The following is a 27,760-nucleotide window of genomic DNA, read 5'->3' on the forward strand; positions in this document are numbered from 1 at the left end:
GGCGGAAGTAACAGAGATACGTATTCTTTCACGTCATTCACCGTCTCTACGACTGAGACACGCGATGTTAAGCAGCTGCGGCCGACTACAATATTAACAACAGCTGACGGGCGTGGCGCGGCGCTGCGCAGCCTTCAGTTGCTCGTAAGCATGAGGCTCGTTGTCATCTTGTTAGGAGTGACTACGCTTTTGCAGGGTAAGTAAATTGCTGTGAACCCAGTCGTAGCTGGTTTGTTGTTTGATTTAAAGACAAGTCCATGTGAGATTATCATCACAGTAAACAATAAGATGGTAATTTATAATTCTAGAGCATTCGGTTATCTTTTGCCTAATAATCTCGAAAAGGCCAAGTATAAATTTTGATAAAGTAACGGTTGTAACAGCATGTGTAATCATATATTACTCTATGAACATACATGTACGCCTATAAATTCAGGCAATGAGTTTCAGTTAATTGATATAGAAATGAGGGACGTCAGTAATTTTGGCGTGTACTGAAGACCACTGCTGATGCTGAATACATAAATTCGGAAATGTAAGCATAACATCCGTTTCGTTTAATTATCTCGAAAACTGGATAAAGAAAGCGGGTTTCATTCTTCTCCGCGATGTCTGTTCGCAACATTTTCCGCTCCGATAAATATTCAGCGAGTTACGTTAAGAGATGCATGCAGAAACACACGTAGGTCTTTGTGTAAAGTGACAATTAAAATTTCCCGATGTAAATGCTAACTGCAATGGCTCAATAATATTTCGTACAATTCTCCGTTATCGAATTTCACTAAAAATTCGTTCAGCGATTCTCGAGTCGTTACCACGAGAGCGGACAAGTCTTTCCTAGCGGTGGCAGTCAGGAATCTTACTTACAAACTTCCGTTTTATCCGTTCAGATCTGTTCCTGCTCATCATCCTGAGTTTCTGGGATACCAGAATATATTTCTTTTAAAACGCGAAGGACGCGGGTACGATTCTCGATGAGGTCACTAAATTTTTCTATAGACCTGATCCTTCCAGCCTCACTATGGCCGTCTGGTCGACTCAGCCTCTAACAGAAATGAGTACCAAGAATCTTCTTGGGGTGGGGGGCAAAGGACGGCAGGCGCGTAAGGCTGACAACCTCACAGCCATCTGTGAGCAGATTGTCTAGAAAATGTTGGAGCCTCGACGTCTCACAACCCTATGGGTATCCACAACCTGTTATAGGGGCAGCTTTACTTTTTATGTATTTTATAATTAAAATCTTATTTATTTTCGTAATTTTTCGATTTTGATTTTTCACAAAATCCAGGGGAGGGGGACGCATATGCCTGGCTTGCCATCCCTCCGGGGGGCCCATAACTGTTTAATGCGCACAGACCAACGGACGAACTGTGCAATTATTATAGACGTTCAGCGGAAATTCTAACGCGCCTAAAATCTAAGATGTGATGATTATACGGACATAAGTCGGTATTTGTGAAAACGTGGTGGGTCTGACTAATGTGAACTTCCAGTCAGAGTACCAGAGAAGCCACATTCTGCATCCTACGCCTTTCAAGGCCGTGAACACGGACACAGCCAGGTAGTTTCTGTGGCGGGGAACCGGAAACTTTGCTTACATGTATGTCTGTAATTAGTTTTACTGATTGCCCTACAGCTTTCAGGATAGGATAAAAAAGAAACTATTCATTTGACATATTTTTTTCCTGTTTTCAATCTTGTTTTCGTTTTAATCCAAGTTGTGGGTGAGATGCCTGCCCCCCTGTTTCCCCTGCGGGCGCGACGCCCATGGTGGTGAGAAAGCCCAAGTTGTGCAGTGACAGCTTCAGAAACAATGATAATTTGTGTGAAAGTTTTGTGTAAGATGGCGCCCCTTCGTGCGATACAGGCCAGCCACTGTCCCCCGTCACTGAGTTGTGTCTGGGCTGCTTGTGTGAGGCCAACACGGACTGCAACCGCAGCTTCCGGTGCGAAGAAGGCGAATGTGGACTCTTCCGCATCAGCGTCCCCTACTGGAAGGACGCCGGCAGCCCCATCATCAAGGGCGACAATGACACCACTGACGGTGGTAAGCCTCGGCTGTACCAGTAAAGAGGTGAAGACGATCGGAGCCTGATGCTTCTTCTCACTGCTGCCTCGTGTGTTTCAGCATTCGAGCGCTGCGTGCTAGACCCATACTGCGCCGCGAGCACTGTGCAGGGATATATGGCCAGGTTTCGCAAGGTGAGCAGGTGTGAGGTACCCTTATTTTCTCTTCCACGATGTTGATTTTTCCAACGTATTTTCAAAGGTAAAGGTAAAGCTGTTCCCTGTAGTAGGTCGTGGAGACCGAAAGGGTTGTGAGACGTCGGGGATCCCACATTTTCTAATCAGCTCACAGCGATGAGGTTGTCAGCCTTACGCACCGGCAGCCCTTTATCCCCAGGAAGATTCCTGGTACTCATTTCCGTTACAGAGGCTGAGTCGATCCCAAAGCCACAATGCGGCCAGAAGGATTAGGTCAAGTGAAAAATCCAATGACCTCATTGGAAATCGAACCTGCGGCCTTCCGTCTTCTAGCAGAGCGCCTCAACCAACTACGCTACCTCATGCCCCTGATGGTGTTTCAAGTAGCATTCCTAGTGCCATACTCCTCTCTGTATTCGCCATAATAAAACCACCGTCAAGTACACAGACTAATAATTCAATTCAATTCGTGTTTATTTATGTGCAAACTTAACAGCACAGTGGCCAATTACAAAGTTAGCACGAGTACATAGAAGTAAACAAAAATTAAAGAGCAAAATAAAAAATATGACAGTCTATACAATATCAATAAATTAGTATAACAATTCCAAGAAAAGAGAAAAAAAANATAATAATAATAATAATAATAATGCATAACTGCTACTCGTGTAATACCACGCATACCCACACTAGCTGATCATGCGCAGAATCACGCCGACTTCGACTCCTGTTCCACAGCTATATGGAACCTACATACAACTTACCCACACATTAACATAAATACAGGCAGGCAATGCGTAATATTTCATGAACATGCTGTCAGAGCTATGGCACACCAAGGAAACTGGCAACCGCACCTTCAGAGAATTGTTATCTGACTGAGCTGAACACGTGGAAGTGAATGGAGCAGCGCAAATTGAGGAAACGGCAGCGCAACTCGCGGAAAACCGAGTAATTCAACTCCCAGGCAACTGAGCAAGCCAGTGTTCCCACAGTTGCGTTGCCGCGTAGTTTCCCCGTGTCGGCTGTTCTAACGTGCTTCTGTGATTTATTTGTTTCTTAAGATAGCACGAAAGGTTGACGAAGCTGCTAATTTTGTTTTTGTGCAGTTAATTGGGCAAGAGTCTAGTATATAAGACAAATGCCACGCAGGAGGAACAAAATAGATTTGGCTTGGGAAAGAATTTCTCATAAGACTAAGGAGTCTGGATCCAGGTTAATTCCTTTCGAAACATTATAAGCGCCTCAGTTAAAACTGTCACAGAAGAACGGATGCACCCAATGTTTTCTTTTCGTAATATTGTATTTAAGCATTCTTTTGCATTAATACAATCATTTATTTCCGTCTTAAATGCAGCTTATTATCTTGTCACCCTTCTTTCTGACTACATGTTTCGGCCATATACGGCCATCATCAGGTGTCTTCTATCTTGCTAAAATTGTTGCACTGTATGCCAAAATTGCGTATCGCGTGTGAAAGCGATATTTCCTCATTAAAATTAATTAAATTAATTAACATCCCAATGTTTTCTTTATGGTCGTCGTCCTCTGTTCTCACGCCGTCTCAACCACCACAATATTTTGTCAGAATCTGTATTATTATCTGACATTGCAGAAGGTAAGTGCACGAAATTGAGCGGTCTAAGGCATGCACTGTCTTCGCTCGCTCGGAAGCCGGGATCGTGGGTTCGAATCCCACTCAGGGAATGGATGTTTGCGTGCGTTTTTCTGTGTTTGTCTACAGGTAGAGGCCTTGCGACGAGCTGATCACCCGCCCAAGGAGTCCTACCGTATGTGTAAGATCTAGAAAAACCGAAGTGAACGGAGTTCATGGAGGTAGGCCTAGGCCCACTGGGGCTGTAGTGCCAAGGAAAAAAAAAGTGCACGAAGTTATAAATCACAACCCTGCATTAAGTTAGACGAAAACACCCACTTGAGACGATGTGAGCAACTTATCAACCATAAACTTCCTCAGTGCGCCTGCTAGTCTGAAAACCAGCTGATTGCTTGAAGTCGGTAACGTTTCTTGGAAGATGCGGTTACGTTGCAATTGCCAGTTTCTTCGGTGTGGCCTCGCCCATTACATGAAAGAAGCTCTCTGATTTGTTAGTAGCAGGCCGGCTCTTAGCCTTAGAAAGGAGAGTATAGAGACCGTTCAAAGCATGAGATATTGGCATTTTTATCAGTTAAGGAGTACCAACGAAGAGGGGGAAAAAAAAACAAAGGTCTAGACTCAAAACAAAAATATGGCCATGGGTCCCAGCGGGGCCCGATGCCAGGAGTGACCGTGCCGGCTGATTGTCGGCAGGAAGCTTCTGCTCTGCTCTGCTCTGCTCTGATATTGGCATTATCGGCGCAACGTGGCTTTGTGTTTCAGCTAAATACGCAATTTTACTGTCACTTCAACCACAAGACATCGAACTGTTTTCGTGAAGATTACTTGCTACCTTCTAAGACATGACGCCGTGTAGTTTGGTAAACAGCGTTTGAGGGAGGGCCTGCTGCCTCCATCCTCAGGGTATAAAACCAAGCACCAGGTTCCTCTGAAACATTGTATCTACTAAACTATACGGCATGACATCCTATAATCTCCATAGTCACAGTCCTGTAAAGAATTTCGCATCTCGCAAGAAATGTTCGATTTGAATTTTCACAGTGCTATGAAGATACTGGCTTCTGGGATGTGACGCCGTGTAGTCCGGTTGACGTTCACCGACATTTTGGAGGAACGTACGGGTTTGGCTTACTGTTCAACCTCGAAGACGGAGGCAGTATGTTCCCCCGAAACGTCAGCAAACTTTTACCACAATCCACGGCCCCACACCCCAGAAGGGAGTACACCGCTTCTCACATGAAATGTTATTTTTCCTTAATTCCCAGTCTCCTTGTGACCATCTGTTGGCGACCTTTCCGCTAACTTACAGCTCTGTCATCTCATTATCGCCCTCAAACCTTTAAGGACTGAATTTCTTCTAAATAACATACCTAAATATTTAGCTCCTACCTCACAGGAAACGCTTTATGTATTCAATACAAAAGTCAACGAGTTAATGATGTCCAAACAAAGAGCCCCTGTTTATCGTGAAGCCGCCAATACTAAACACAGACACACTGTGGCTAGAATGTAGAGTTTTCGTACCTTAAGGCAGATGGTATATAATTCGTTATGGCCTTTAAACGGTTCGAGACTGTACACACTTGCCGGTTACAACCAAAGAAAATGAAACAACTTGCCTTCAGGATGGCACTGGTCCGAGCCCGCTCATTCCACTGTCGCTCCTGATACAGGTTACGATTTCATGAAGCCATGCCCTTCTGCACCGAAATGCGGTCAAGGACCTTCGTTCGCGGTAGGCGTGCAACAAGTTTTACATCTGCCGCAGTAAGGTGGCTAATGAGAACAGAATTCCCGTCGCCATTCGCCGTACGTAGCCGAAAGCGAGCTAAACGTACAATGCAGATTACAACGTTACGCAATATGACGCCACGTCTAATTATTCTATAGGCAGAGGAGGCAGCGGATATCCTCGAAACGCTGGTAACTTTATACCAGACTATACGGCGTTACGCTACATTTAGAGCCATGGGAGCCTCGAATCAAACAAACTTATGGAGTTTCTGTAATGGTTTAATACGGATTCTTAACACTAGCATCATGTTGGGCGTCGTCCTTTACACTCGCGAGTATTCGACGGATTCTCGTTTGGAATATCGGCAGGACACCCGTCTGAAGATTTTCGTTGCTTCCCTCAGTCCGTCGAGGCACACGGCAGTATTAGTGCTCCGTTTAGTTCACGTCCGCGTACTTCGAATACAGATTCACATTTTCTTGACCTCGGCACTAGCTGGAGGTGAGTGGTCAGCTTCACGCCTCGGCCGCTTTACCCCTGGGGAAAGAGCCCTCGGTACCCATTGGATAGGAGGTTGGGTGGACCCCAAAGCCGGTCTGGACGACTTGAAGAAGAAAATTTTTTTGGCCCTACTGGGACTCGAACTCCGAACCCTCGGTCGTCCAGCCCGTAGCCAGTCGCTATACCGACTATGTTATCCCGGCTCCTGCCTTAACATAAGTAGCAACAGTAATATCTATGACGTATCGGGAAGTTTAATTCCATCGTCTGAGAACTGCCTGTTTATATTGATATATTTGATCAGTTTTCGTACTGTGAACAATTAGGAGCTTGGGCCCCAACCAGCCTCCTTTCAGATTGGTACCGGGGGCTCTTTCTCCGAGGGTAAAGCGACCGGGGCATGAAGCTGACCACTCACCTCCAACTAGTGCCGTGGTGAAGAAAACGTGGATCTATACATCCACTCCCTCATACGTCTTCATGGCGTGGTGCTTAACTAGTTACGCACAGGGACAACTTCGCCTTTCTTTATTATGATCAACTGCGAGAGCTGGAGCCCTTTCAAATACTAGGTACTACGCTAATGACTAGACCATGTGCTAGTGGAAAATATATTTACCTTATCCGATGGAAACCCCGTCAACCCGCATTTCAGTCACTGTAACACTGTGAGTATGAGGACATCAGCGCCTTCCTGCCGTTGGAATGAGCCCGTCGCCCTAATGTGGCAGCAACGGGCCCTTAATGCTTGTGAATCACGGAGCGCAAATCTAATCACTCAGCGCATGTTATCATAGAGGAGAGCGCTGACAAGAGGAATTCAAAGGGTAGTTCACAACGCACCGATTTTTTTCGTATACCTCGCCTCGCTCATCGAGTTCAGTGAATTGTACAGTAAAGTTTGAGGGTACGTCATGCTTTGAGTAGGGAACCTTACAGAAAACCAGGCGTGTTCCTTCAAAGTGACCTCGGTATGGTGATTTTGGTTCCCGTCGGGCATGTCGGAAATAGAATCAGGGACTTTGTTATGGTGACGCTGTTGTCTGCGTCACGATCTGATGACGGAGCCTCCTCACATAGATTCAGACACAGTGTTATAAATTACGGCCCTTCTCTCGAGCATGTTTCCTAGCCGGAGATAGTAACGAATTTCACGACTGAGGATGCTGAGCCATGTTGAATAAATGAATATACTCACTTCACGTATATTTCCGTCTTAAATGCAACATATTATCTTGCCACCCTTCTTCCTCACTATATGTTTCGGCCGTATACTGCCATTATCAGGCGTCTTCTATGTTGCTAAATTTGTTACACTGCATGTCAAAATTTCGTATAGCACGTGAACGCGATATTTCCTAAGAAAATAGATTGGCCTTAATTAAAATTAATTAACTCCCAGTTTATTCCTTGTGGTCGCCGTCCATTCGTTTAAAACATATCTGTTTCAGTATCTCTCGTTTTGGATTTATTTGCGCAGCATTCCCTTTGCTGCGTGGTATTATGCGTGTTATTTGTGCAGTTCGACCGCCTCTGTGGTCCAGTGGTCAGAGTTCCTGGCTACAGATCCAGAGGTCCGGATTCGATTCCCAGCGCTACCAGAAATTTTCGGAGAAGTAATGGGTCTGGAACGGGGTCCACTCAGCCTCGTGAGGATAACTGAGGAGCTATTTCAAGGAAATAGCGACTCCGGTCTAGAAAACCGAAATTAACGGCCGTGGGGATTCGTTGCGCTGGCCACACGACAGCCTCTATCCGCTAAAGTTGGCTCTAACTTCGCCAACAAGCGGCGGTCGCTCGGTCGGTATAGTTCGCTTGCGGACTAAAACCACGGAGATTGTTTTTTGTTTGTTTTATTTGTGCAGTTCATAAGGATGCTGATGCAGTGTTATTATCAGTTTTGTTACGAATGCACCATTAGCTGTAGGTTCTTCCACTCTGCCAGAGTAGTGTTATTAATTAATGTGTTATGTTCGTAGATAATACGTTACATTATGAAATTTTGATACACAGTACAACAATTTTAGCAAGACAGAAGACATCTGATGATGGCCGTATGCTGCCGAAACATGTGGCGACGAAGGAGGGTGACCAGATAATAAGTTGCGTTCAAGACGGAAATAATAATTTGAAATAAATGTTGTATTACTGCAACAGGATTCTTAAATACAGTATTAGGAATATACTTACAGCATCAATTATTGTAACTGGTGCGTGCTCTGAAAGTTTCTGTCTTTTGCGATGTGACGCGGATCTCAGAGGGATGTGCTGCCTCAGTCTTTCGGGCAGGCTCTTCTACCCTGAAGATGGGGGCAGCATGAAACATCGATAGTGGTATACCAACTACACAACGTCACATTGCAGAAGACAACAATGTTCACAGTCAGCACAGTGAGAACCTCGTATATAGTACAGTAGCTACTCTTCATATACGAGTGCAGTGGCAACACATTTAGGTAACAAATCGCGTTCTCCAGTGCTTGTCAACGTGCTACTGTTTCAGTGAAGGGTGCATGGCGTGAACTGCGCGAAAATGACTTCTCTGTTCTGTCAAACGATAAGAAGCGATCACGATATCGCATATTGTCGCAGTTTCCTCCTCAGATTCCAATTAAGTCTTGCTGCATGTGTATTCCGATAAGGCGTACAAGTGGTTATGGAGACAGAACCTCGTTGGATGCAATATACACGGAAGATATTCGATAGCCTGCCCTTAATCGTTCGGCCGATCCGGCGGAAGGAACATAGCCTACGCTACTTCCGTCAACTCGCGGCATAGTCGACGTGACAACAGCGCCTATACATGTCATAACTTCCCTTCATCGGAATAATTATAGCGAAGCGAGCTTATGCTTTGTATGCCTGTCTGCCGCAATCCCAAGCCCCTGCTACTGCACCGAACATTCAGTCAGTCGTATTGCTTCTCATGTCGAAATGTCGCGCGGGACAATGGCTGCTGCTTGGTAACGGCCGGCAAACATATCATCAATATCCGGGCTATCGCTAGAAACCCGCCCATAACAACAATACAGGAATTGCTGGAAACGGTGTTTCCTGTTCGGTCCGTGCAAACTGGTTATAAGGAAGCCAACTGGGGGAGATCCAGTTAGTTGAGGGTTGGCAATTCAGCCGCGAACAAAAGAGTTAGTTGAAAGAGTGCGGCTGTGAAAAGAAGACTTTGTGTGTGCCGTAGTTACACTGAGACTGCTATAATTACTGTGTTTAACTCCGTTGCCAGGATACGACTAGTGAAGACTGAGAACACTGTGTGTGCAGCCCACAGTCTAGTCATTAAACCGACTGAATCCCGGACCACAGACTTCGGTGCCGTGGCTCCAGCACCATGATGAGAACACAAAGGTTCAACCACGCTCACTGGATGCGACCCCAAGCCAGTCCCCTTTCATTATCCTAATGACACTGCCTGAACTCTGTAGGTAATATCCTGATATACTTGCCTAGGTCATCCACCTTATGTCTACAGCACGGCGCTCGAAAGACGTGTAATGCATCATATTGTTCCCTCAGAATAAGAGACCGCACAAAACAACTGGAATTTTTTCTTATCTGCCCTGATCCTGAGCAGTCTGGAAAACATATTGATTGGTTACGGTTGTCAGTTCAACGGTTAACAAGCAATTCCAGAATTTCTTCTTCTGTAACTTCAACAATAACCTGTGTGTATTTGTCGGAACTGTTCCTAGGAGGTTTAATTGTGTCAATAATACAATGTGATTCTATATTATTGTCAGAGGAAAATTGAAGACCGCTTGGATTTCTTACGTACCACGAAAGGCGCTTATGTTGGAGTTTTTCTGAAGTCTGCAGTATTGATTCTAAACGTAATATAACGTTTTGAGTTATACTTTCATATTCCATCACCACTTTATTTTTTTTATTTTCGGTTTGTTAAATATAAGCCACGGAAACCCCGACAATAATTTTGAATTTTCCTGTACTTCAGTTAGTTCTATCATTGAAAAGTATGGTAAGCTAAAGGGTAAAGCTATCCCTGTAACAGTCCATGGAGGCCCTAAGGAGTGTAAAAAGTCGAGGCTCCCACATTTTTCTAGACAATCGGCTCACAGATGGCGGTGAGGTTGTCAGCCATACCGTCCAAATTTGAGTGTATATTTTTGTTATTTTTAATTAACTTAATGTAAATTAAATTAATTCGATTTTTTAAAATTAACTGAATTAGTGTGTCGATTTCCAAACTAGTTCGAGTTAGTCGGTTTCATTAACTTAGGTGATACTTAGGTAAAGTTTTCCATTTACATGTTAAGACTGAGGGCTCCACCAGAAAATTGGAAAAAGGAGTACAGGGTACACGATTGTTCTTCCTTTCTACATTTTAAAACGTGACGATGGCAGAAGCTATAACTTCTGGTGGGGCGTTTCAAAGGCCGACATTACTGCTGGGTTCAGTTACCGGAGCTTCGTAGTCGGCAGTCAACATCTCCCAAGCCGAATGTCATCAGATTCTGTTTGTAACTGAGGACCACAATATCTCTGTGAACTCCTAGCGGTTTGAACCAGTCAATTAGAATATGGAGAAGAGCGCCGTAAGTTCAAGTTTGTGAAATTGAGGGGATATAAACATTCTGTAAATTTCAGTGATCGTTTTCCTGAGTTTCATGCATCTCCTAGATTCTAAGCCTTCACTTTAGTAACCATTTCGGCTTTAGGGGCAATAAACTCAGTAATAACATTCACAAACAAACAAAACAAACTCCGTGGTTTTAGTCTGCAAGCGAACTATACCGACCGAGCGACCGCCGTTTCTCAGCAAAGTTAGTGCCAAATTTAGCAGATAGAGGATGTAGCGTGGTCAGCACAACGAATCCCCCACAGCCATTAATTTCGGATTTCTAGACCAGAGATGCTACTTTTCCATTCAAGTAGCCCCGCAATTATCCTCAAGACGCTGAGTGGACCCCGTTCCAGACCCACTACTTCTCAGAAAATCTGGCAGCGCCAGGAATCGAACCCGGACCTCTGGATCTCTAGCCAGGAACTCTGACCACTAGGCCACAGTAACATTCACAGAAGTCTTTCGGAAATGCTGAAAGTGTATGAAGTACTTCCTAACTTCCCAGAGAAAGTGAAATACTGTGTTTATGCAACCATATAAGCGCAATTATAAGCATCCTGAGGGGCTGATCACTCCTCCAAGAAGTCCTACATCTGTACAAAAACAAGATTACGAAACTGAAGAAGAGGCCAGGGCCCAACAAAGGGATGCAGAGCCTTTGATAAGTGAATGATTAAGCATCCTGTTAGAGTGATCCTTTGAGTTCTGATTGAGTGAATCGGCGCAGCGTAAGTCTGTACCTCTGTTATGGCCAGCTAACAAGCAGGGGTGAAGGCCCTGAGTGAACTATGTAAATGCCCTTACAGACTAGGATTAACACCGAACTCAACAGATAAAAGCCTCCTATAACGCTGTCCAAAGCCCAAATTAGATCATAGTGCTTTCCTCTTCCACTGCGAATTCTTTAGCGCAAATTGCATGCAATGGCGAAGGAGCATCTCTTGCGCTCTAACAGTGGTGCCACGTTTGATTCCCAGCCAATTTGTTTTTTTTTTTTTTAATTCCCTTCGTGGGGGTGGAATCCAACTGGGTCCACTCGGCACGGCGTTCACTGATTGGCCTATTGTAGCCTGCCCCGGGTGATTATGATGGAGAATTTGGTGGAATGAAGATTGGCAGGGGAAACCGAAGTACTCGGAGAAAACCCACCCCAGTGCCACTTTGCCCACCACAAATTCCACTTGACCAGACCAGGGATCGAACCAGGGCCGCCGCGGTGGGAAGCCAGCGACTAACCGCGTGAGCTAATTTGTCTGCTTACTTACCGCGCCTGAGACGAGTGCTTGTGTTGGCAGGACTGCAACGGAGACAACAAGGTGGACTGTCAAGACTTCGCGTTGCTCCACTACCTGGGTGCTGGGTGTGAAGGTGCACCTGGCGAGGACTACAAGCAATTTCGAGACACGCTGAACGAGTGCCTAGCCGAGGTCACACAGCTGGCCACCAGCTCGACTTGAATGTAGCGTGGCACACCTGTCAATAAAGCAAGCTTTTCAAAACACATGGACACATCTTATAAAGCACACGGAATGCGCAAAACCTGAGGAGGCAACTTAGGGAAGAAAAACCTCGTTACGTATCCTTGAATCTCCAACCACATGCGTATGAATACAGAAACTATTGTCACGTGTTATCACAGTGCGCGTGACATATAAGACGGGTTTTGAATTGGATTTACTGACACCTTATACACACAACTCGGGACTACAGGCAATACAGTGCTATCGCTGATTCACACGTTTTGCAGTTTACCGTTCCACACGCAGAAGGATTCTCAGTCTTCACTAACCGTATCCTGGCAACGGATTTATAACAGTCTCACTGGCACTTCATATCACACATGAAGTCTTCTTTTCACAGCCTAATTCCTTTCTTGGCATTATTCTGCAGCTGCCAATTCCGAAGACCCGACTCAATTCAATCCTTCTGCTCCCAAGCTCATATCTTGGCAGGCTGCGTCTCGAAACTCGACTCTTCACTTCCTCTGCTCCCAAGCTCATATCTCGGCAGGCTGCGTCTCGAAACTCGACTCTTCACTTCCTCTGCTCCCAAGCTCATATCTCGGCAGGCTGCGTCTCGAAACGCGACTCTTCACTTCCGACTACTTTCAATACTGCCGAATACTTCCTTATAACCACTCTGCATGGACCCCATGGAAAACAGCCTTTATTGTTAAGGAGGCGTATTTGCTGATTCTCTGCCTAGCAATGGACGCCCTATTCTTGCGCGCGTTGACTCACGTGGGAATGTGTTTACTGAGTCGTTGCCTAGCAATGGGTATAAAGTAAAGTAATTAAGTAAAGGTTTCCCTGTAACAGGCCGTGAAGGCCCATAGGGTTGTGAGATGTTGAGGTTCCCACATTTTCTAGACAATCGTCTCATAGATGACGGCAAGGTTGTCAGCCCTACGCGCCGGCCGCCCTTTACCCCCAAGCATATTCTAAGAATATTCCTGGTACTCATTTCTGCTATAGAATGAGTCGATCCTAGTGCCATAGTGCGGCCGGAAGGATTAGGTCAACTGAAAGAAATCCAATGACCTCATCGGGACTTGAACCCGCGACCTTCCGGCTTGTAGCATAGCGCCTCAACCAACTACGCTACCGCCTAGCAATGGGTATACATGTCAAAATATGTTCAAAATGGACGAGCCGGGATAGGTCAGTCGGTATATACCGATGGTTCATGGATCAGTGATTTTTCTCTACGGCACACTGTCCAGACCACTCAGTATCCAATGGGTACCGGAGGATTTTTGCCCGGGGGTAATGCGGCCGGGGTGTCAAACTAACAACTTAACTTCATCTAGTAGCGAGGTCAATAATGGTGGAGTTATATTTCCACCCCTCCAGTACTACGGCGTAGTACTTAATTACTTACGCAGAGACAATTTTTCCCCTATAACTTAGGTTCAAAATGTAATGTACTAACTTTTTAATGGTGACGTAATTTTTTATGTCACTATGTGATGGTGACGCATCCGCGTTCCCATAGTAGATGGAGTATACTAGGGCCATACATCTTCATATTGATCTCTGGAAACAGAAGAGACAAAAGTTTAAGGGAAGTTTGCGTTGATCTCAAGCAAAGAAAAACGCTGTAGAATGGTAGAAAGGGGTAAAGCTATCCTTGTAACAGGCCGTAGAGGCCCATACGATTGTGAGACGTCGAGGCTCCCATATTTCTATACAACCCACTCGCAGATGGCGGTGAGGTCGGCCTTAAGCGCCGACCACACTTTACGTCCCAGGAAGATTCCTGGTACTCATTTCTGTTAGAGGCTGAGTCGACCCCAGGACCCTAGTGCAGCTGGAAAGTTTAGGTCAATCGAAAAATCCTATAACCTCATTGGGAATCAAACCCGCCACCTTCCGGCTTGTGGCATAGTGCCTCAACCAACTACGCTAAGGCGGTTGGTGGGCCTCCGAATATTTGTGACTTGTCTATTCACTATACAAACGTTACGTTGGCCATTGTCCATCAAACTCCGTGGTTTTAGTCCGCAAGCGAACTATACCGACCGAGCGACCGCCGCTCGTCGGCGAAGTTAGTGCCAAATTTAGGGGATAGAGGCTGTCGCTTGGTCAGCGCAACGAATCCCCACGGCCGTTAATTTCGCTTTTCTAGACCGGTGCCATTGTCCATCGCATTTGGTATATTTAAAACACAAGTTGCGGAAACGTCATCAGATGATGCAGTTTACGAAATTTTATGTTTTAAATATCCCCCAAACGACGAGTAATTATTGCTAACATAATATTTAAGTACCTGTAGAGTACTTAGGTGTCCCTAACAACCTCTGAAGACACTGACTGAGTCTTATGAAAGGAGGTGCGGCCTGTCAAGGAAGCAGTTTACCAGTCAACTAAGCCATCTGTAATATAAGCAAAGCGTCGGGAAAGATCAGTCAGTATAGCGAGTAAGCTCTAGACTGGACGACAGGTGCAAAAGTGTCCAGAATAGCTCTGGGATTAATTCAACCGCCTATCTAATGGATATCGGGGGGCTTTTTCCCTGGAGGAAAGTGGTGAAAGAGTGAAACTGACTATTTACAAGGAATGAGCGGAGTTGTACCTCCAGCTCCCATAGGTCTGAAATGCCCGATGCTTAATTAAGCACAGCGAGAACCGGTGTCAGTCGCCGCAAATCTGAGGACTGGATTCAGGGATAGTTCTGGTGCAACAGATGGCGAACAATTTCGAAGATGGAAACGGCAGGGTGGCTCGTTACATGCACCTCTGCCTGTGTCGGTTGGTTTCTCTTCTTGATGGTTCAGGACTGGGGTTTAGCAACTCCTTCGAAAGATTTTGGCCTCTTCCCACGATGGGCGGAAACAGAAACTGACGCCTTCCATTGCTGATGTCTACCTATATGTTTAGGGCAATCTGCAAAATCTCGTTCATTTCTGAAGAGACGCTTTACAGAGCAGTGCGAGCCAAACATCCACTGGCTTCAGGTGGACGTTCCCCCACCTGCGCTTTGCCTACTTTTTTATTGCAAGTGGGGTGAGACTAAGTCCCTTGTACTGCGGCCACTTCTGGCCTATTGTACCAGCCTCAAATGATAGGTGAGGGTGATTGTGGAGCAATTGGTGGAATGAAGATTGGCAGGGGAAACCAAAGTACTTGGAGAAAACCTGCCCCAGCGCCACTTTGTCCACCACAAATCCCACTTCACCAGACCCGGGATCGAACCCGGGCCTCCGCGATGGGAAGCGAGCTATTAACCGCTTGAGCTATGGTGCGGCCCTGCGCTTTGCCTAAGTCAAGTCATTCGTCCACAGAAATCAATAAACTTCTCTGTCTCTGGGAACACACCTGAACCGGTTATGTTCGTGTGTTGGAATGTACGTACTAACATGGCGCTGTTGCGAACGTTTGAGAAAACCTCGCGGGGCGTGGCCCGATTGAGTTTCCGAATAAGAAACAAGCGTTTCCGCATGAGTAACACTCGCTGCTGTTCCATCATCAAGTGGAGTTGCGTCGTCCTGTGTCCGTTGGCTGCAAAGGGTGAGCTGTTAGTTCACGGTGTGAAGGTTTCACCCAGCAAACTGCTGGAACTTAATGCAGGCTAACGTAGGCTTTGTCAGTGGCAATTTATTAAATGTCAGTACAATGTAAGGCTATCCCTGAAACATGCCGTGGGGGACCAATAGGTTTGTGAGACGTCGAGGCTGCAACATTTTCTAAGACAATCAGCTCACAGATGGCGGTGAGGTCAGCCTTAAGCGCCTGCCGTCCTTTGGCCCCAGGGAGATTCCTAGTACTCATTTCTGCCGACTCCAGGGTCACAGTGCGGCTGGAATCATTAGGTCAACTGAAGAATCCAATGAGCTCATCTGGAATCGAACCCGCGGCTTGTAAAACAGTGTACGAGTCAGGTGAAAAAATTAGTAAAAGTTAAGGTTGAGTTGTGCTTTTGCCCGATGAAGACGTATTGTGGAATTGAGCTACAGCTTCACGCACTTCGAACCTAGACACTAGACGGAGGTGTGTGGTCATCTTTACGGGGGGAGACGCAAGGATACACATTACACAGGAGGCAGAAAGGGCGTCACAGCCGATCCTGCAGGCTGTGGAGAAGAGAAAAATATCTTGTCTTCGCCGGTAAACGAACATCAAGTTCGATGTCTCAGACTTATAGCCTAGTCACTACGCTGACTGAGCTACAAGAATATTCGCAGAATGAATCTACAAGAAAAAATATCATCATCATCATCACAGATGGCTAAGCTCTTCTTGAGAAGCTGCCAGTTGTGCAGCCACTCACAAACTTCCCAGCATTTTATGGAACCCGAAGGTTCATTACCGTGTTCACATGAGCCTCCCACTGGTCCCTATCCTAAGCCAGATCAATCAAATCCATACCATTCCATCCTATCACTCTAATATCCGTTTTAGTACTATCCAACAACAAATTATACAGAAATTATAAATTAACACACAATTTTAATTGGAAAAAAAACCTGAAGGAAAATGACCACTTGGAAGACCATGACATAGATTTGAGGTAAAGGTAAAATTATCCCTGTGCTTAACTAATTAAGCACTACGCCATGAAGTTGTATGGAGGAGTGGATGTATAGATCCACATTTTCTTGACCTCGGCACTCACCTCACCGGCATCTGTGAGCCGACTGTCTTGAAAATGTGGGAGACTCGACGTCTCACAACCCTACGGGCCTCCACGGCCTGTCATAGGGATAGCTTTATCTTACCTGAAAGTGGAAACCAAAAGTGCGCCAAGAAAGACGAAGACCTCGGAAGAGACGGAATGAGAATGCGGAGCCTCAAAAAACTTGACTGTCTGTAGCATGAAGCGAAGAAACAGAAAACAGAATTCTGCCCAGAGGTCTGTGCTCTTACCACAGTCGTCTTGTTTATAGCCTACGCTCAGTGAACTCAAACGGAAATTTGTGGCTGAAAAAGTCAGGAACTGAATTAACCCCGGGAAGCAGAGCGCTTCTTGAGCAGATACTAGCCCAATGGTGTGCAAACTACGGTCCACGGGCAGGATCCGTTCCGTGACAGCATTTTATCTGCGGAGCTGTTGTGAAAGTCTGCCCATAATACTATTTCTCATTTACTTCGAATTTTTTTACATTTCTAAGGTTTCTCCACCAGCCGATTTTTATAGTAATAAACTAAGAAATTTTTCAGAATACTGCACTGACTTCCATCCGGCCGGACGCAACACGTGTAGCCACTTAACAGTCCCTCGCCTACAAGGTTTGACAACTAGTCGCGAAATTCACCACTTTATATGGGGGGGGCGTGGAGGGGAGGATAGCGGGCCGGAAGGCGCAATTCCCGAGCTATCCGAGCAGAAAACATGGCTCCCTTCGGTGCCTTACTTTGGTTGTCTTTAATGATGATGCCGTCGGCAAAGCATGTTATCTGCCTCAACGTGTGTCGGGCCTTGTTTTGGCAGACAGAGGGAACACTGTGATTCTTGGTCATCTCTTCTGATTGTCAATGCACTACTTACTGCTCTGCTATTTGCACAGATAAACTGGTCGCCATTTACAGTGAATTACACAAATGCAGAACCAGACTATTTGCTCTTGACGCCTCAAAATTTCGGAGCACTTCCGTTCATAAAAGCTTACTCCCCCCCCCCCATTCTCTGATTGGTAATAAAGTAAAACTAAAGGTATCCCTGTAACAGGTCATGGAGGCTAATAGGGTTGTGAGATATTGAGGTTCCCACATTTTCTTTTAAACATTCGGCTCATAGATGGCGGCAAGGTTCTCAGCCCTACGCGCCGGCCGCCCTTTACCCCCAAGAATATTCCTGGTACTCATTTCTGTTAGAGGCTGAGTCGACCCCAGGGTCATAGTGCGGCTGGAAGGATTAGGTCAATTGAAAAAAAAAATCCAGCGACCTTATCGGGACTTGAACCCGCGACCTTCCGGCTTGTAGCATAGTGCCTCAACCACCTACGCTATCACGTGCCCCATTCTCTGATTGGTTCAATTTTAAATTTTCATTGGTCTTTAATTTTTATATTGATCAATCAACTACTTTTAGTAGTACTATTAGGCAAGAAGTTGATATGACTTTCTAATTAGGTCACTATTTCAACGCTTAGCCTGGCGTCCCTACTTTGAAATACGTGTTCTGAACACGTGCTACTTCAAAGATTTTGCCGCTGTGACGGGAAGTCAAATTTCCAAGAACAGCAATTTATTTCTGGTGATTAACACACGTTAATTATACTTTTTATATTACTCATTAACTTCGTAAATTAAACTACGCGGCAATGGTCTTTTTTCATTCATTCACTCATCCATCAATGGCTCTACAGCCCTTTGTTCGGCCCTGGCCTCTACTTCAGTTTCGTAATCTTTTTTCTCCAGACGGTAGGACTCCATGTACAAGTGATCAGCCCGTCGCAAGACCGCCACATATACAAAGGACAACACAAACACAGAATAAACGCGCGCACACACAGACATATATGCCTTTGATAGGAATTCGAACCCTTGATCTCAGCGTTCAAGTGAGCGAACATAGTTCATGCCTTAGACCGCGAGGCCACTGTCATCGACAACTGGTCTTTTTACGCTTACGCATTACCAACAAATATTAATTACATTTCTATTTTAAGTTAGAATTTTGAGTGCACGGAATTTTTATTTTGTTGAATTTTGAGGGGCTCGCACGGGAGAAGCCGCGAGCACTGTGATTTTAGGAGTAGCGTGGTAGGAAGGAGACGCGATGGAGTCAGATATCTTCCCCTTTTGCAAGCGTGAGTACTTTGCCTGTGTTCAGATCACTGATGGTGGTCAATTTCAATAACGATTAGGCTATGTATTTTGGTTTCTTAATTGACTCTTAGGGTAAAAACCTGTCAAAGGAATTTAACGTATCAACTTGGTTAATGAATTGTTGAAGTGTAAATTCTGACCAATTATTAGATTACATAAATTTTCGTTTATGGACTGATGGCTAAGAGATAAACGTTTGGTTCAGCAATTAAAGTTTTAGGATGTAACCTTTGGTTTGCTGGGGGTCACGCGGTAGCGTAGGTTTGTGAGGCACTATGCTACAAGCCGGAAGGTCGCGGGTTCAAGTCCCGATGAGTTCATTGGATTTCTTTCAAATGATCTAATCCTTCCAGCTGCACTATGGCCCTGGGGTCGACTCAGCCTCTAACAGAAATGAGTACCAGGAATTAATTAAATAATTTTCCTGGGGAGTAAAGCGCGGCCGCTGCGTAAGGCTGACANGTACACGCTGGTTACTGTTGACTTATAAACCGATCGTTAGGATATGGAATTTGATTTACATGTGATTGGTAGGAAATATAAAGTCTTTGAGTCAACTGTCTAGATAACGTGGGACCCTCAACGTCTCAAAACCCTACGGGCCTTCACGGCCTGTTACAGGGATAGCTTTACCTTTTTGTACCTTTGGTTTGCTAATAGATTATCAAAATATAAATTTGGTTACATGAATAATTGTTAGGGTATAGTACTTGATTTTGTACACGCTGGTTACTGTTGACTTATAAACCGATCGTTAGGATATGGAATTTGATTTACATGTGATTGGTAGGAAATATAAAGTAATTTGGGTTTGAGTGTTGGAACAGGAAATTTGGTTTGTACCATGTAGGTTTAAAGGAGTCCCCCCCCCCTTGGCACTACAGCCCCAGTGGGCCTAGGCTTACCTCCACGAACTTCTCCGTTCACTTCCTATACATTCGGTGGGACTCCTTGGGCGGGTTAATGGAGCTTGGTTAACCGATTTTACGAGGTACTTGTAATGAGTGAATTAGAATACTGTGTAAAATTATTGTATACAGGGTGTTTCACGACTTTCGGGCATAACTGCAGGAGGTGATTTCCTAGGTCTTTGTGATAAAAAAGTTCATATAAACATGTTTCCGATTTCGGACGGTTACGGAGTTATGACCTTTTTAAACTCAGAATAGAAGGTAACGATTACTGACAATAAACGGAACAAAATAATAAACCAGCATAATACATGATACATTTAAAGTACGAATGTAAAGCTAACTGCGTGAAATTACCTTTAATTTGAATTGATTGGTGCTTAAAGCTGATTTCCGAAAATGCCACCGCCGGCCGCAACACAGGCTGCCGCTCGGTTGTGAACCGCGCGGATAGCACGTAGCAGCTTCAGCTGGCTGTTTCTTACGGGGTCAGCGGCGTCCAGAATTCGACCGAGCAAAGCATCTCGCGTTGCCACCTTCACATTGTAAACCAGTTCTTTCATCCATCCCCACACACAATAATCCAGTGGGCTTAAGTCTGGAGACCTGGCTGGCAATTCTTCGCGTACTCGTACTTGGACTGCGGTGTACCATACGAACAATGCCTTCTTCATTGACGCCTTCATTAACACCACGCTCGGCTTCAATACGAACGCCGGGAAGTCTACCGGTATCTCGAAACGCCTGGTAAACTCCGGTTCTGTATTCTACGATTCAGAAACCGTTGCTGATATTCAGCTACGGCAAGAAATGAGTTACCGTCACAAAACCCGTACACATAAATCATATCTACATACTCCTCAAATGAAAATGTAAATGGCATCGTGAACGTAATAGACGCACCGAGATGAGAACTGTTCTGAACACCAGTAGCTACCACACTAGCCGTGGCCGGACATACCAACCCACCGCGCCTTAGGTACCTCTCAAGTGTCGAGATAACGAGAACGCTCTGCCTGTAGCTGGCTAAAAATAGCAACCCGCCAGATAATAGACGCGGTTCACACGAGGGCGTGTACGGGAATGAAAAAGCGGTCATAACTCCGTAACCGTCCAAAATCGGATACATGTTTATATGAACTTTTTTGATCACAAAGACCTAGGAAATCACCTCCTGCAGTTAAGCCCTAAAGTCGCGAAACACCCTGTATTTGTACTTGATTTTATTATTTGCTCTTGTTTTCATATGTTTAGTGTTTATTTAGGGCATTAGTAATAATTAATTAATTGGGCGGAGTAGAAGCTATCCACAGATGTTTAATTGGTGGCAGTTAGATGGAATATTTTAAATTCTGATGGTGGCAGCATTGGAATAAGAATAAAAAATTTGGGTGCCTCACCCCCCGCTGTCGTAATAATAAAATGGCCGAAAGGCGGGAGGCACAATAATTTGATGACAGCGGTAAGACACGTGTATAATAAAAATTGTTATAGTGATTAAGGTACTATGCTACAAGCCGGAAGGTCACGGGTGCAAGTCCCGATGAGGTCATTGGATTTTTTTCAATTGACTTAATCTTTCCGGCCGCACTAGGCCCTGGAGTTTACTCAGCCTCTAACAGAAATGAGTACCAGGAATTAATTAAATAAATTTCCTGGGGAGTAAAGCGCGGCCGGCGCGTAAGGCTGACAACCTTACAGCCATCTTTGAGCCGATTGTCTAGATAATGTGGGATCCTCAACGTTTCACAACCCTATGGGCCTTCACGGCCTGGTACAGGGATAGCTTTACTTTTTTTACTTTTTATATTTTCCATTCAGGCAGCTCCTCAATTCTCCTCACGAGGCTGAGTGGACCCCGTTCCAGACCCACTACTTCTCAGAAAATCTGGTAGTGCCGGGAATCGAATCCGGACCTCTGGATCTGTAGCCACGAACTCTGACCACTATACCACAGAGGCAGTCACCACTAATCAATAACAAACATTAATTATACTTAAAATTTAATGAATCTATCAAAAATGAAGTGATTCAAGTATAAATTTGATATACACCTACGTTTGAACAATTACATTTTTGTCGCCTATTTGCACTGTGTCTGACGTCGCTCTCCGTAACTCGGACCACATAAAGTCTCGACGACAGGGCGATGCTGAAAAATAATTTTGAAAGGAAGTGGAACGAAGCTGTAGTGTCTTTAACCTAAGGTACTATCCAAAAATCTGCCCGGTAGGACTGAGGAAACCTACGAAAATCCTCAGTGAATGCAGTCGCTGCCCCAGGCCCAGATTAGATTCCCAAACGTTGCCAATTGAGTCACCTGTTCCTTTACTTGATGAAGAGCACAAATTCTGAAGCCCCTTTATGGGAGCTCTACTCAGCCTCCTTTTGGAAATCCTAGCTGCAATATCCCACTGAATCTCAGTTGTTATTACTGACCTGTGTCCAGAAGGTGAAAACCCGCCTCTGTGGTCTAGTGGTCGGAGTTCCTGGCTATATATCCAGAGGTTCCGAGTTCGTTTCCCGGCGCTACCAGATTTTCTGAGAAGTAGTGGTTCTGGAACGAGGTCCACTCAGCCTCGTGAGGATAATTGAGGAGCTACTTGAATGGAAAAGTAGCGGTTCCGGTCTAGAAAACCGAAATTAACGATCGTGGGGATTCGTTGGGCTGACCACGCGACACCATCTATCCGCAAAAATTGGCATTAACTTCACCGACAAGCGGCGGTCGCTCGGCCGGTAGAGTTCGCTTGCGGACTAAGGCCACAGTTTGTCTTTGTGTCCAGGAGGTGACGCTGTGTCTGAGCTATGCCTCACATGCCTCTGTGAAGCTTCCTCCCAGTGCGACCTCAAGTTGCGCTGTGAGAACGACGCCTGTGGACCATTCCAAATCACCTATCTCTACTGGGTAGACGGGGGCAAGCGCGGAACAGGTAATGCCTCTCCAATATCCTATAAGCATGCATAAGAACTTCTGAATGCAGCGTCACCAGGAGGAACGCATGGTTGATATAAAGAAACACATTTTGGTAATTGTAAATGTATACGTCAGAAGTGTTACTGTAGGGGTGTCGGGTAGGTTGGGACCCGGCTCATGGTCCGTGCAGCAGTACAGCTCAAAACATTTTTCTGTATTGGATTTGTCTGTACTAACCACAGGCTAATCCCTTGATAAAGGCCGCGCCGTAGCTCAAGCAGTTAGTCGCTGGCTTCCCACCGCGGCAGCCCGGGTTCCAGCCCGGGTCTCGCCAAGTGGGATTTGTGGTGGACAAAGTGCTGCTGGTGCAGTTTTCCTCCGAGTACTTCGGTTTCCCCTGCCAATCTTCATTCCATCAAATTCTCCATCATTATAATCACCTGGGGCAGGTACAATTGCCCAATTAGTGGCCGACGTGCCGAGTGGACCCAGCTGGACTCCACCCCCAATACACGAATTAAAAGAAAACCCTTGGTATTACTGAGTTCTGTCTGTTCATAGGTTGGGAGACCTGTTCCATGGACCTGCAGTGCGCGACGGACACTGTGCGCGGCTACATGCACAAATACCAGAAGGTAAGCTCAAAGAGGCGGTTCCCAGCTGACGGACATCAGTGGCTCGCTCGTGTTGGGCGCGCACGAGCTAAGGAGAACTCTTATACACGTGCATATTTTCGTGTTCCTTTATTTGTAGTTCGATTTACATCGGATATCGCCTTATAGCGACAGGGACTTGCATTTTATGATCGCATGAGATTTCCAAAATTCTGGCGGCAGTGACTGTTGAAATGACGGTTTCTTGGTTTGTGACGCACTGTACCAACGCGGTACCTAATTACATGGGGTCCTATCCCTGAGAATCGAAATCTGAATTTTATTATCGAATAATCTCTTTTAATAAATTCGTATCATCTCGGCTGGTTCTTGGAGACTAGCCACACAGTGAACCAGACCTGCATAAATTTCGTATAAAGCTAGGAGACAGAACCGCCTCTGTCGTCTAGTGGTCAGAGTTCCTGGCTACAAACCGAGGTCCCGGGTTCAATTCCATGAGCTATCAGATTTTCTGAGAAGTAGTGGGTCTGGAACGGGTTCCAATCAGTCTCGTGAGGATAATTGAGGAGCTATTTCAAGGAAATAGCGGCTCCGGTCTAGAAAACCGAAATTAATGGCCCTGAGGATTCGCTGCGCTGACCACGCGACACCCTCTATCCGCTAAAGTTGGAACTAACTTTGACGACAAGCAGCAGTCGCTCGGTCGGTATAGTTCGCTTGCGGACTAAAACCACGGAGTTTATTTTTACTAGGAGAGAGAATAAAAAATGAAAACTTCCTCGGATGAGAAATGTGTTCGTCTTTATTAACAAAAGAACAAATAAAAATCTACATATAAATAACAGTCAGTTCTGTCACACTGAGGAACATCCCAGACGTCCTTTTTATTGCTGATGCTGGAATAGGGAGGAAGGAAGAATGATAGGATAGGGAAATAGAAGGCAGGGAATAGAAGCAAATGTTCTAGTGGGAAACAGTCGCCTGCTTTCTTTCATACGACATGCACCGCATAGGAAGCGAAAAAATTAGGGGGGACACAGATAGCACGGTGATCTCATAAGCCTCCTAACAAATATTACGGGGGACACACACAGGCTGGCAAACAGCAAGGTGATACCATATGCCTCAAAAGCTTAAAAAATTAAGGGGGGTACATAGACAGATGGACAAACACACACGGATATGCAGACAGGAAACAACCTTTTTACTTTTTCACAAAAAAAGGAAAGTATCCTAAGAAGCGAGGAAAGTGGAAAGGAAGGATGAAAAACATGGAGAAACGGAATAACAGGAGTCAGTGAGACTGTTCAGCTTGAAAGGAGAGACAAGAAGGAAAAGGAAGATAAGTGACGATATGATAAGTTGGTAGGGGAAAAGGGAACAAGATGACACAAAAGCAAATAAGAGAGGAAGAATCGCCAGCAGTAATATGAGACAATTCGAAGTGTCATTATGAAAAGTTTTAGGCGCCCAAAATTTGTGCAGGTCTGCACCGAACGATGGAAACTAACAAATTGTATTTAACGTTATCAAAATTTCGGTAGAGGCATCCCCCCCGGGTGTAATATATACACTGACATGCCTCGACTTACTTGAATTATGTCGAGATATCTTCTCCAATCTCGATATCACTCAGTCTCCAGAATCTCGCTTATAAAAATGGCAAGCTTGACCTAAAAGTGGGGTGGACACTTAGGTAGGAGAGGCTTAAAGTGACTCATCCTTACTTCTTACATCCTCACTGGTTCCTGCGGAACCCGCTCTCGACACAAAGCAACAGTACATGACTTCAGCCCGAAGGTACCTATTGAGTGGGCAGCACGCCGGCCTCGTGTCCGGGTTCAGCATACATGGCGACCGGCTATTCTGAGGATTTTCCTACTTTCGTCAGCCGATATAAGCAAATTCCGGTACAGCTTATGAAACTGGGCCAATACCGCCTCCTACCGCATCCCTTCCAATTCAGTATTCACTTAATGCTTAACTAAGCATCACGTCACGAAGACATGTGAGAAATGGAGGTACAGCTTCACACATTCTTAAACACGGCAGTAGACGCAGGGGCGAATCTAGCTTCACGCATCTGTCGCTTTAGGGCTGGGGGCATTGTATACGAGGATGGATGTGTCCCAGAGCCGGTCTGGACGTCCCTGTCAGGAATCGAACATCAATTCCGGGTTTTAAGGTCCGAAGCCTAGATTATATACCGACGAAGCTATTCCTAACAGCGTCGTTGAATAAGCTCTAACTACCTGCATGGAGGTGAGTCCTTCTTGAGAAGCCGCCAGTCGCTCAGCTACTCAAGAATTTCCCAACATTTTATGAAACCCGAAGGTTCATTACCATGTACAAAAAAACCTCCATCGATCCCTACCCTGAGCCATATTAATCCAGTCCATACCACCCCATTCTATTTCTCTAAGATCAATTCTAATATTATCTTCTCGCCTATGTCTAGTGGTGACATACTGGCCTCTTCCATTCTGGTTTTCCCCACTAAAACCCTATATGTTTTCTTCTTCGGCCAATGCGTGCTACATTCCCTGCCTATCTCAGCCTTCTTGACCTGATCATTCTAATTGCATTGAAGAAAGAGAACATGTTATGAAGTTCCTCATTATAGTTTTCTCTAACTAATTCATCCCTCTTCCTTCCAAATATTCTCCTCAGCACGCTGTTCTCAAACACCCTAGGGTGTACCTCCTTTAACCCACACAAAACTGTAAGAAAAACTCCGTTGCTTTAGTCCGCAAGCGAACTATACCGACCGAGCGACAGCCGCTTGTCGGCGAAGTTGGTGCGGTTCCTGGCTACAGATCCAGATGTCCGGGTTCGATTCCCGGCGCTACCAGATTTTCTGAGAAGTAGTGGGTCTGGACCGGGGCCCACTCAACCTCGTGAGAATAACTGAGGAGCTATTTCAAGGAAATAGCGGCTCCGGTCTAGAAACCCGAAATTAACGGCCGTGGGGATTCGTTGCCCCGACCACGCGACACCCTCTATCCGCTAAAGTTGGCACACAAAACTACATGTTAAACAAAAGAAGGTAAAACTATTCTTGTGCCGGTCACGGTAGCCGAGCGGTCTAAGGCATGCACTGTCTTCGCTCGCTCGAAAGCCGAGATCGTGGGTTCGAATCCCACTCAGGGCATGGATGTTCAGTTTGTGTGTGTGCGTTTTTCTGTGTTTGTGTACAGGTAGGGGCCTTGCGACGAGCTGATCACCCGCCCAAGGATTCCTACCGAATGTGTAAGATCTAGAAAAACCGAAGTGAACGGAGAACTTCATGGAGGTAGGCCTAGGCCCACTGGGGCTGTAGTGCCAAGGAAAAAAACTATTCCTGTAACAGTCTGTGGAGCGCCATAAAGTTGTGAGACATTGAGGCTCCCAAATTTTCTAGACAGTCAGCTCACAGATGGCGGTAAGGTTGCCAGCCTTACGCGCCGGCCGCCCTTTATCACCACGAGGATTCCTGGTGCCCATTTCTGTTCAGAGGCTGAGTAGAGTCCAGTACCACAGTGCGGCTGGAAGGAGTAGGTCAACTGAGAGATAAACTATAAACAAGTAAATGTATCATACCGCTTTTCGCAGTGAATTGCCCGAAGGATGTTATTGATGCAGGACTGCGACGGAGATGGCCAAACCGACTGCGGGGACTACGCGCGAATTCACAAACTGGGGGGAGTGGGCTGCATCAACGAGCCGGATGAAGGCTTCGATGATTTCAAAAGTGACCTTGACGCTTGTCTTGCAGAGGTCAACGCTTCCATGCCTGGGATACCTTAACAACCGTCAAAAGACCTCCTTCCTGCAAATACCATGTTTATTTGCATGTGGAGACTTAACCATGAATTTCTTAATTTTATTCCTGTGTAGCTGTAACCAGAGCCGGAGGGACAGCACATACGAACTAGGCGCACCCCCGCACCCCCACCCTGCTGCGGCACATTTTGCATTTTTGTTGCATGATAATTTCTGCTGATCCTTTCTTCATATTGTGACCATTAATTTGCAGTCAGCTCAACATGTCACGCAGCAATGTAAACAGAACTCTTAAGACTTTACTACTTCAGTGACGGTTTCTGTGAGTGTCTGAAAACTTTTTGCTAATGACTGTGACGAAGTTTCGTGAACGTCAGTTTGTTTTCTGAGACTGGGGTAAGATAGCGGAATTCCCCGTCAGCTGGGGCGATAGATAGATTTTCTCCGGCCCTGGCTATTTTGAAAAGTCATTGTGATCACCATCTTATAAAAGACACAAGTAATATTAAAATATTATTACTTTGTCATTGTAACAAGCGAAATAAAGCATGTGCTCACTTGAAATATGAAGTTAATTAACAGATGCGGAGTCTCCTGCAACTCTGTCCGAACATCCCCAACCTATAAACTAATCGA

At 45.5% G+C, this 27,760-nt stretch overlaps 2 protein-coding genes across 7 annotated transcripts in view; one reads left to right on the top strand and one right to left on the bottom strand.

Moving 5' to 3' along the window:
- LOC111873785 overlaps positions 1–27,760 on the bottom strand; it is an 85,174-nt gene that overhangs the window by 13,834 nt on the left and 43,580 nt on the right. Inside the window, exons 2-3 of one of the 3 annotated variants that reach the window (XR_002844434.2) lie at positions 13,582–13,685; positions 12,035–12,123 (exon numbers count right to left, since the gene is read on the bottom strand). The exons of 1 other annotated variant lie outside the window; for it this stretch is intronic. The gene's annotated coding sequence lies outside the window, so the exon portion shown is untranslated. Of the gene's footprint in view, positions 1–6,675; positions 6,953–12,034; positions 12,124–13,581; positions 13,686–27,760 lie in introns of those variants that run through there. One more of the 3 variants, XM_023868747.2, reaches the window with a different exon arrangement.
- Positions 71–27,728, top strand: LOC111873786 (lysozyme). Of its 4 annotated transcripts, none has more exons than XM_023868749.2 (4): positions 71–196; positions 1,868–2,047; positions 2,129–2,202; positions 11,946–12,153. In XM_023868749.2, exons 1-4 carry the CDS (start codon positions 151–153, stop codon positions 12,105–12,107), a joined length of 462 nt encoding a protein of 153 aa, XP_023724517.1. In that variant the 5' UTR covers positions 71–150; the 3' UTR covers positions 12,108–12,153. The 4 variants fall into 4 exon arrangements, with proteins under 4 accessions (XP_023724517.1, XP_023724518.1, XP_023724519.1 ...); XM_023868750.2 differs by lacking the exons at positions 1,868–2,047; positions 2,129–2,202; positions 11,946–12,153 and adding exons at positions 22,618–22,764; positions 23,310–23,383; positions 26,984–27,672 and having other exon boundaries at positions 104–196; XM_023868751.2 differs by lacking the exons at positions 71–196; positions 1,868–2,047; positions 2,129–2,202; positions 11,946–12,153 and adding exons at positions 15,341–15,659; positions 22,618–22,764; positions 23,310–23,383; positions 26,954–27,038.

Source organism: Cryptotermes secundus, unplaced genomic scaffold (assembly GCF_002891405.2).
Source record: "Cryptotermes secundus unplaced genomic scaffold, Csec_1.0 scaffold214, whole genome shotgun sequence".
In the NCBI taxonomy this organism is placed as follows: Eukaryota; Metazoa; Arthropoda; class Insecta; order Blattodea; family Kalotermitidae; genus Cryptotermes; species Cryptotermes secundus.

What these genes read in the sequence shown, in the direction of transcription:
- LOC111873786 (XM_023868748.2), top strand. Translation starts at nt 15,479, where the DNA reads ATGTTCGTGTGTTGGAATGTACGTACTAACATGGCGCTGTTGCGAACG. An exon ending in GTGTCCGTTGGCTGCAAAGG is followed by an intron (nt 15,660 to 22,617) that starts GTGAGCTGTTAG and finishes CTTTGTGTCCAG; the next exon opens with GAGGTGACGCTGTGTCTGAG. An exon ending in CGGGGGCAAGCGCGGAACAG is followed by an intron (nt 22,765 to 23,309) that starts GTAATGCCTCTC and finishes GTCTGTTCATAG; the next exon opens with GTTGGGAGACCTGTTCCATG.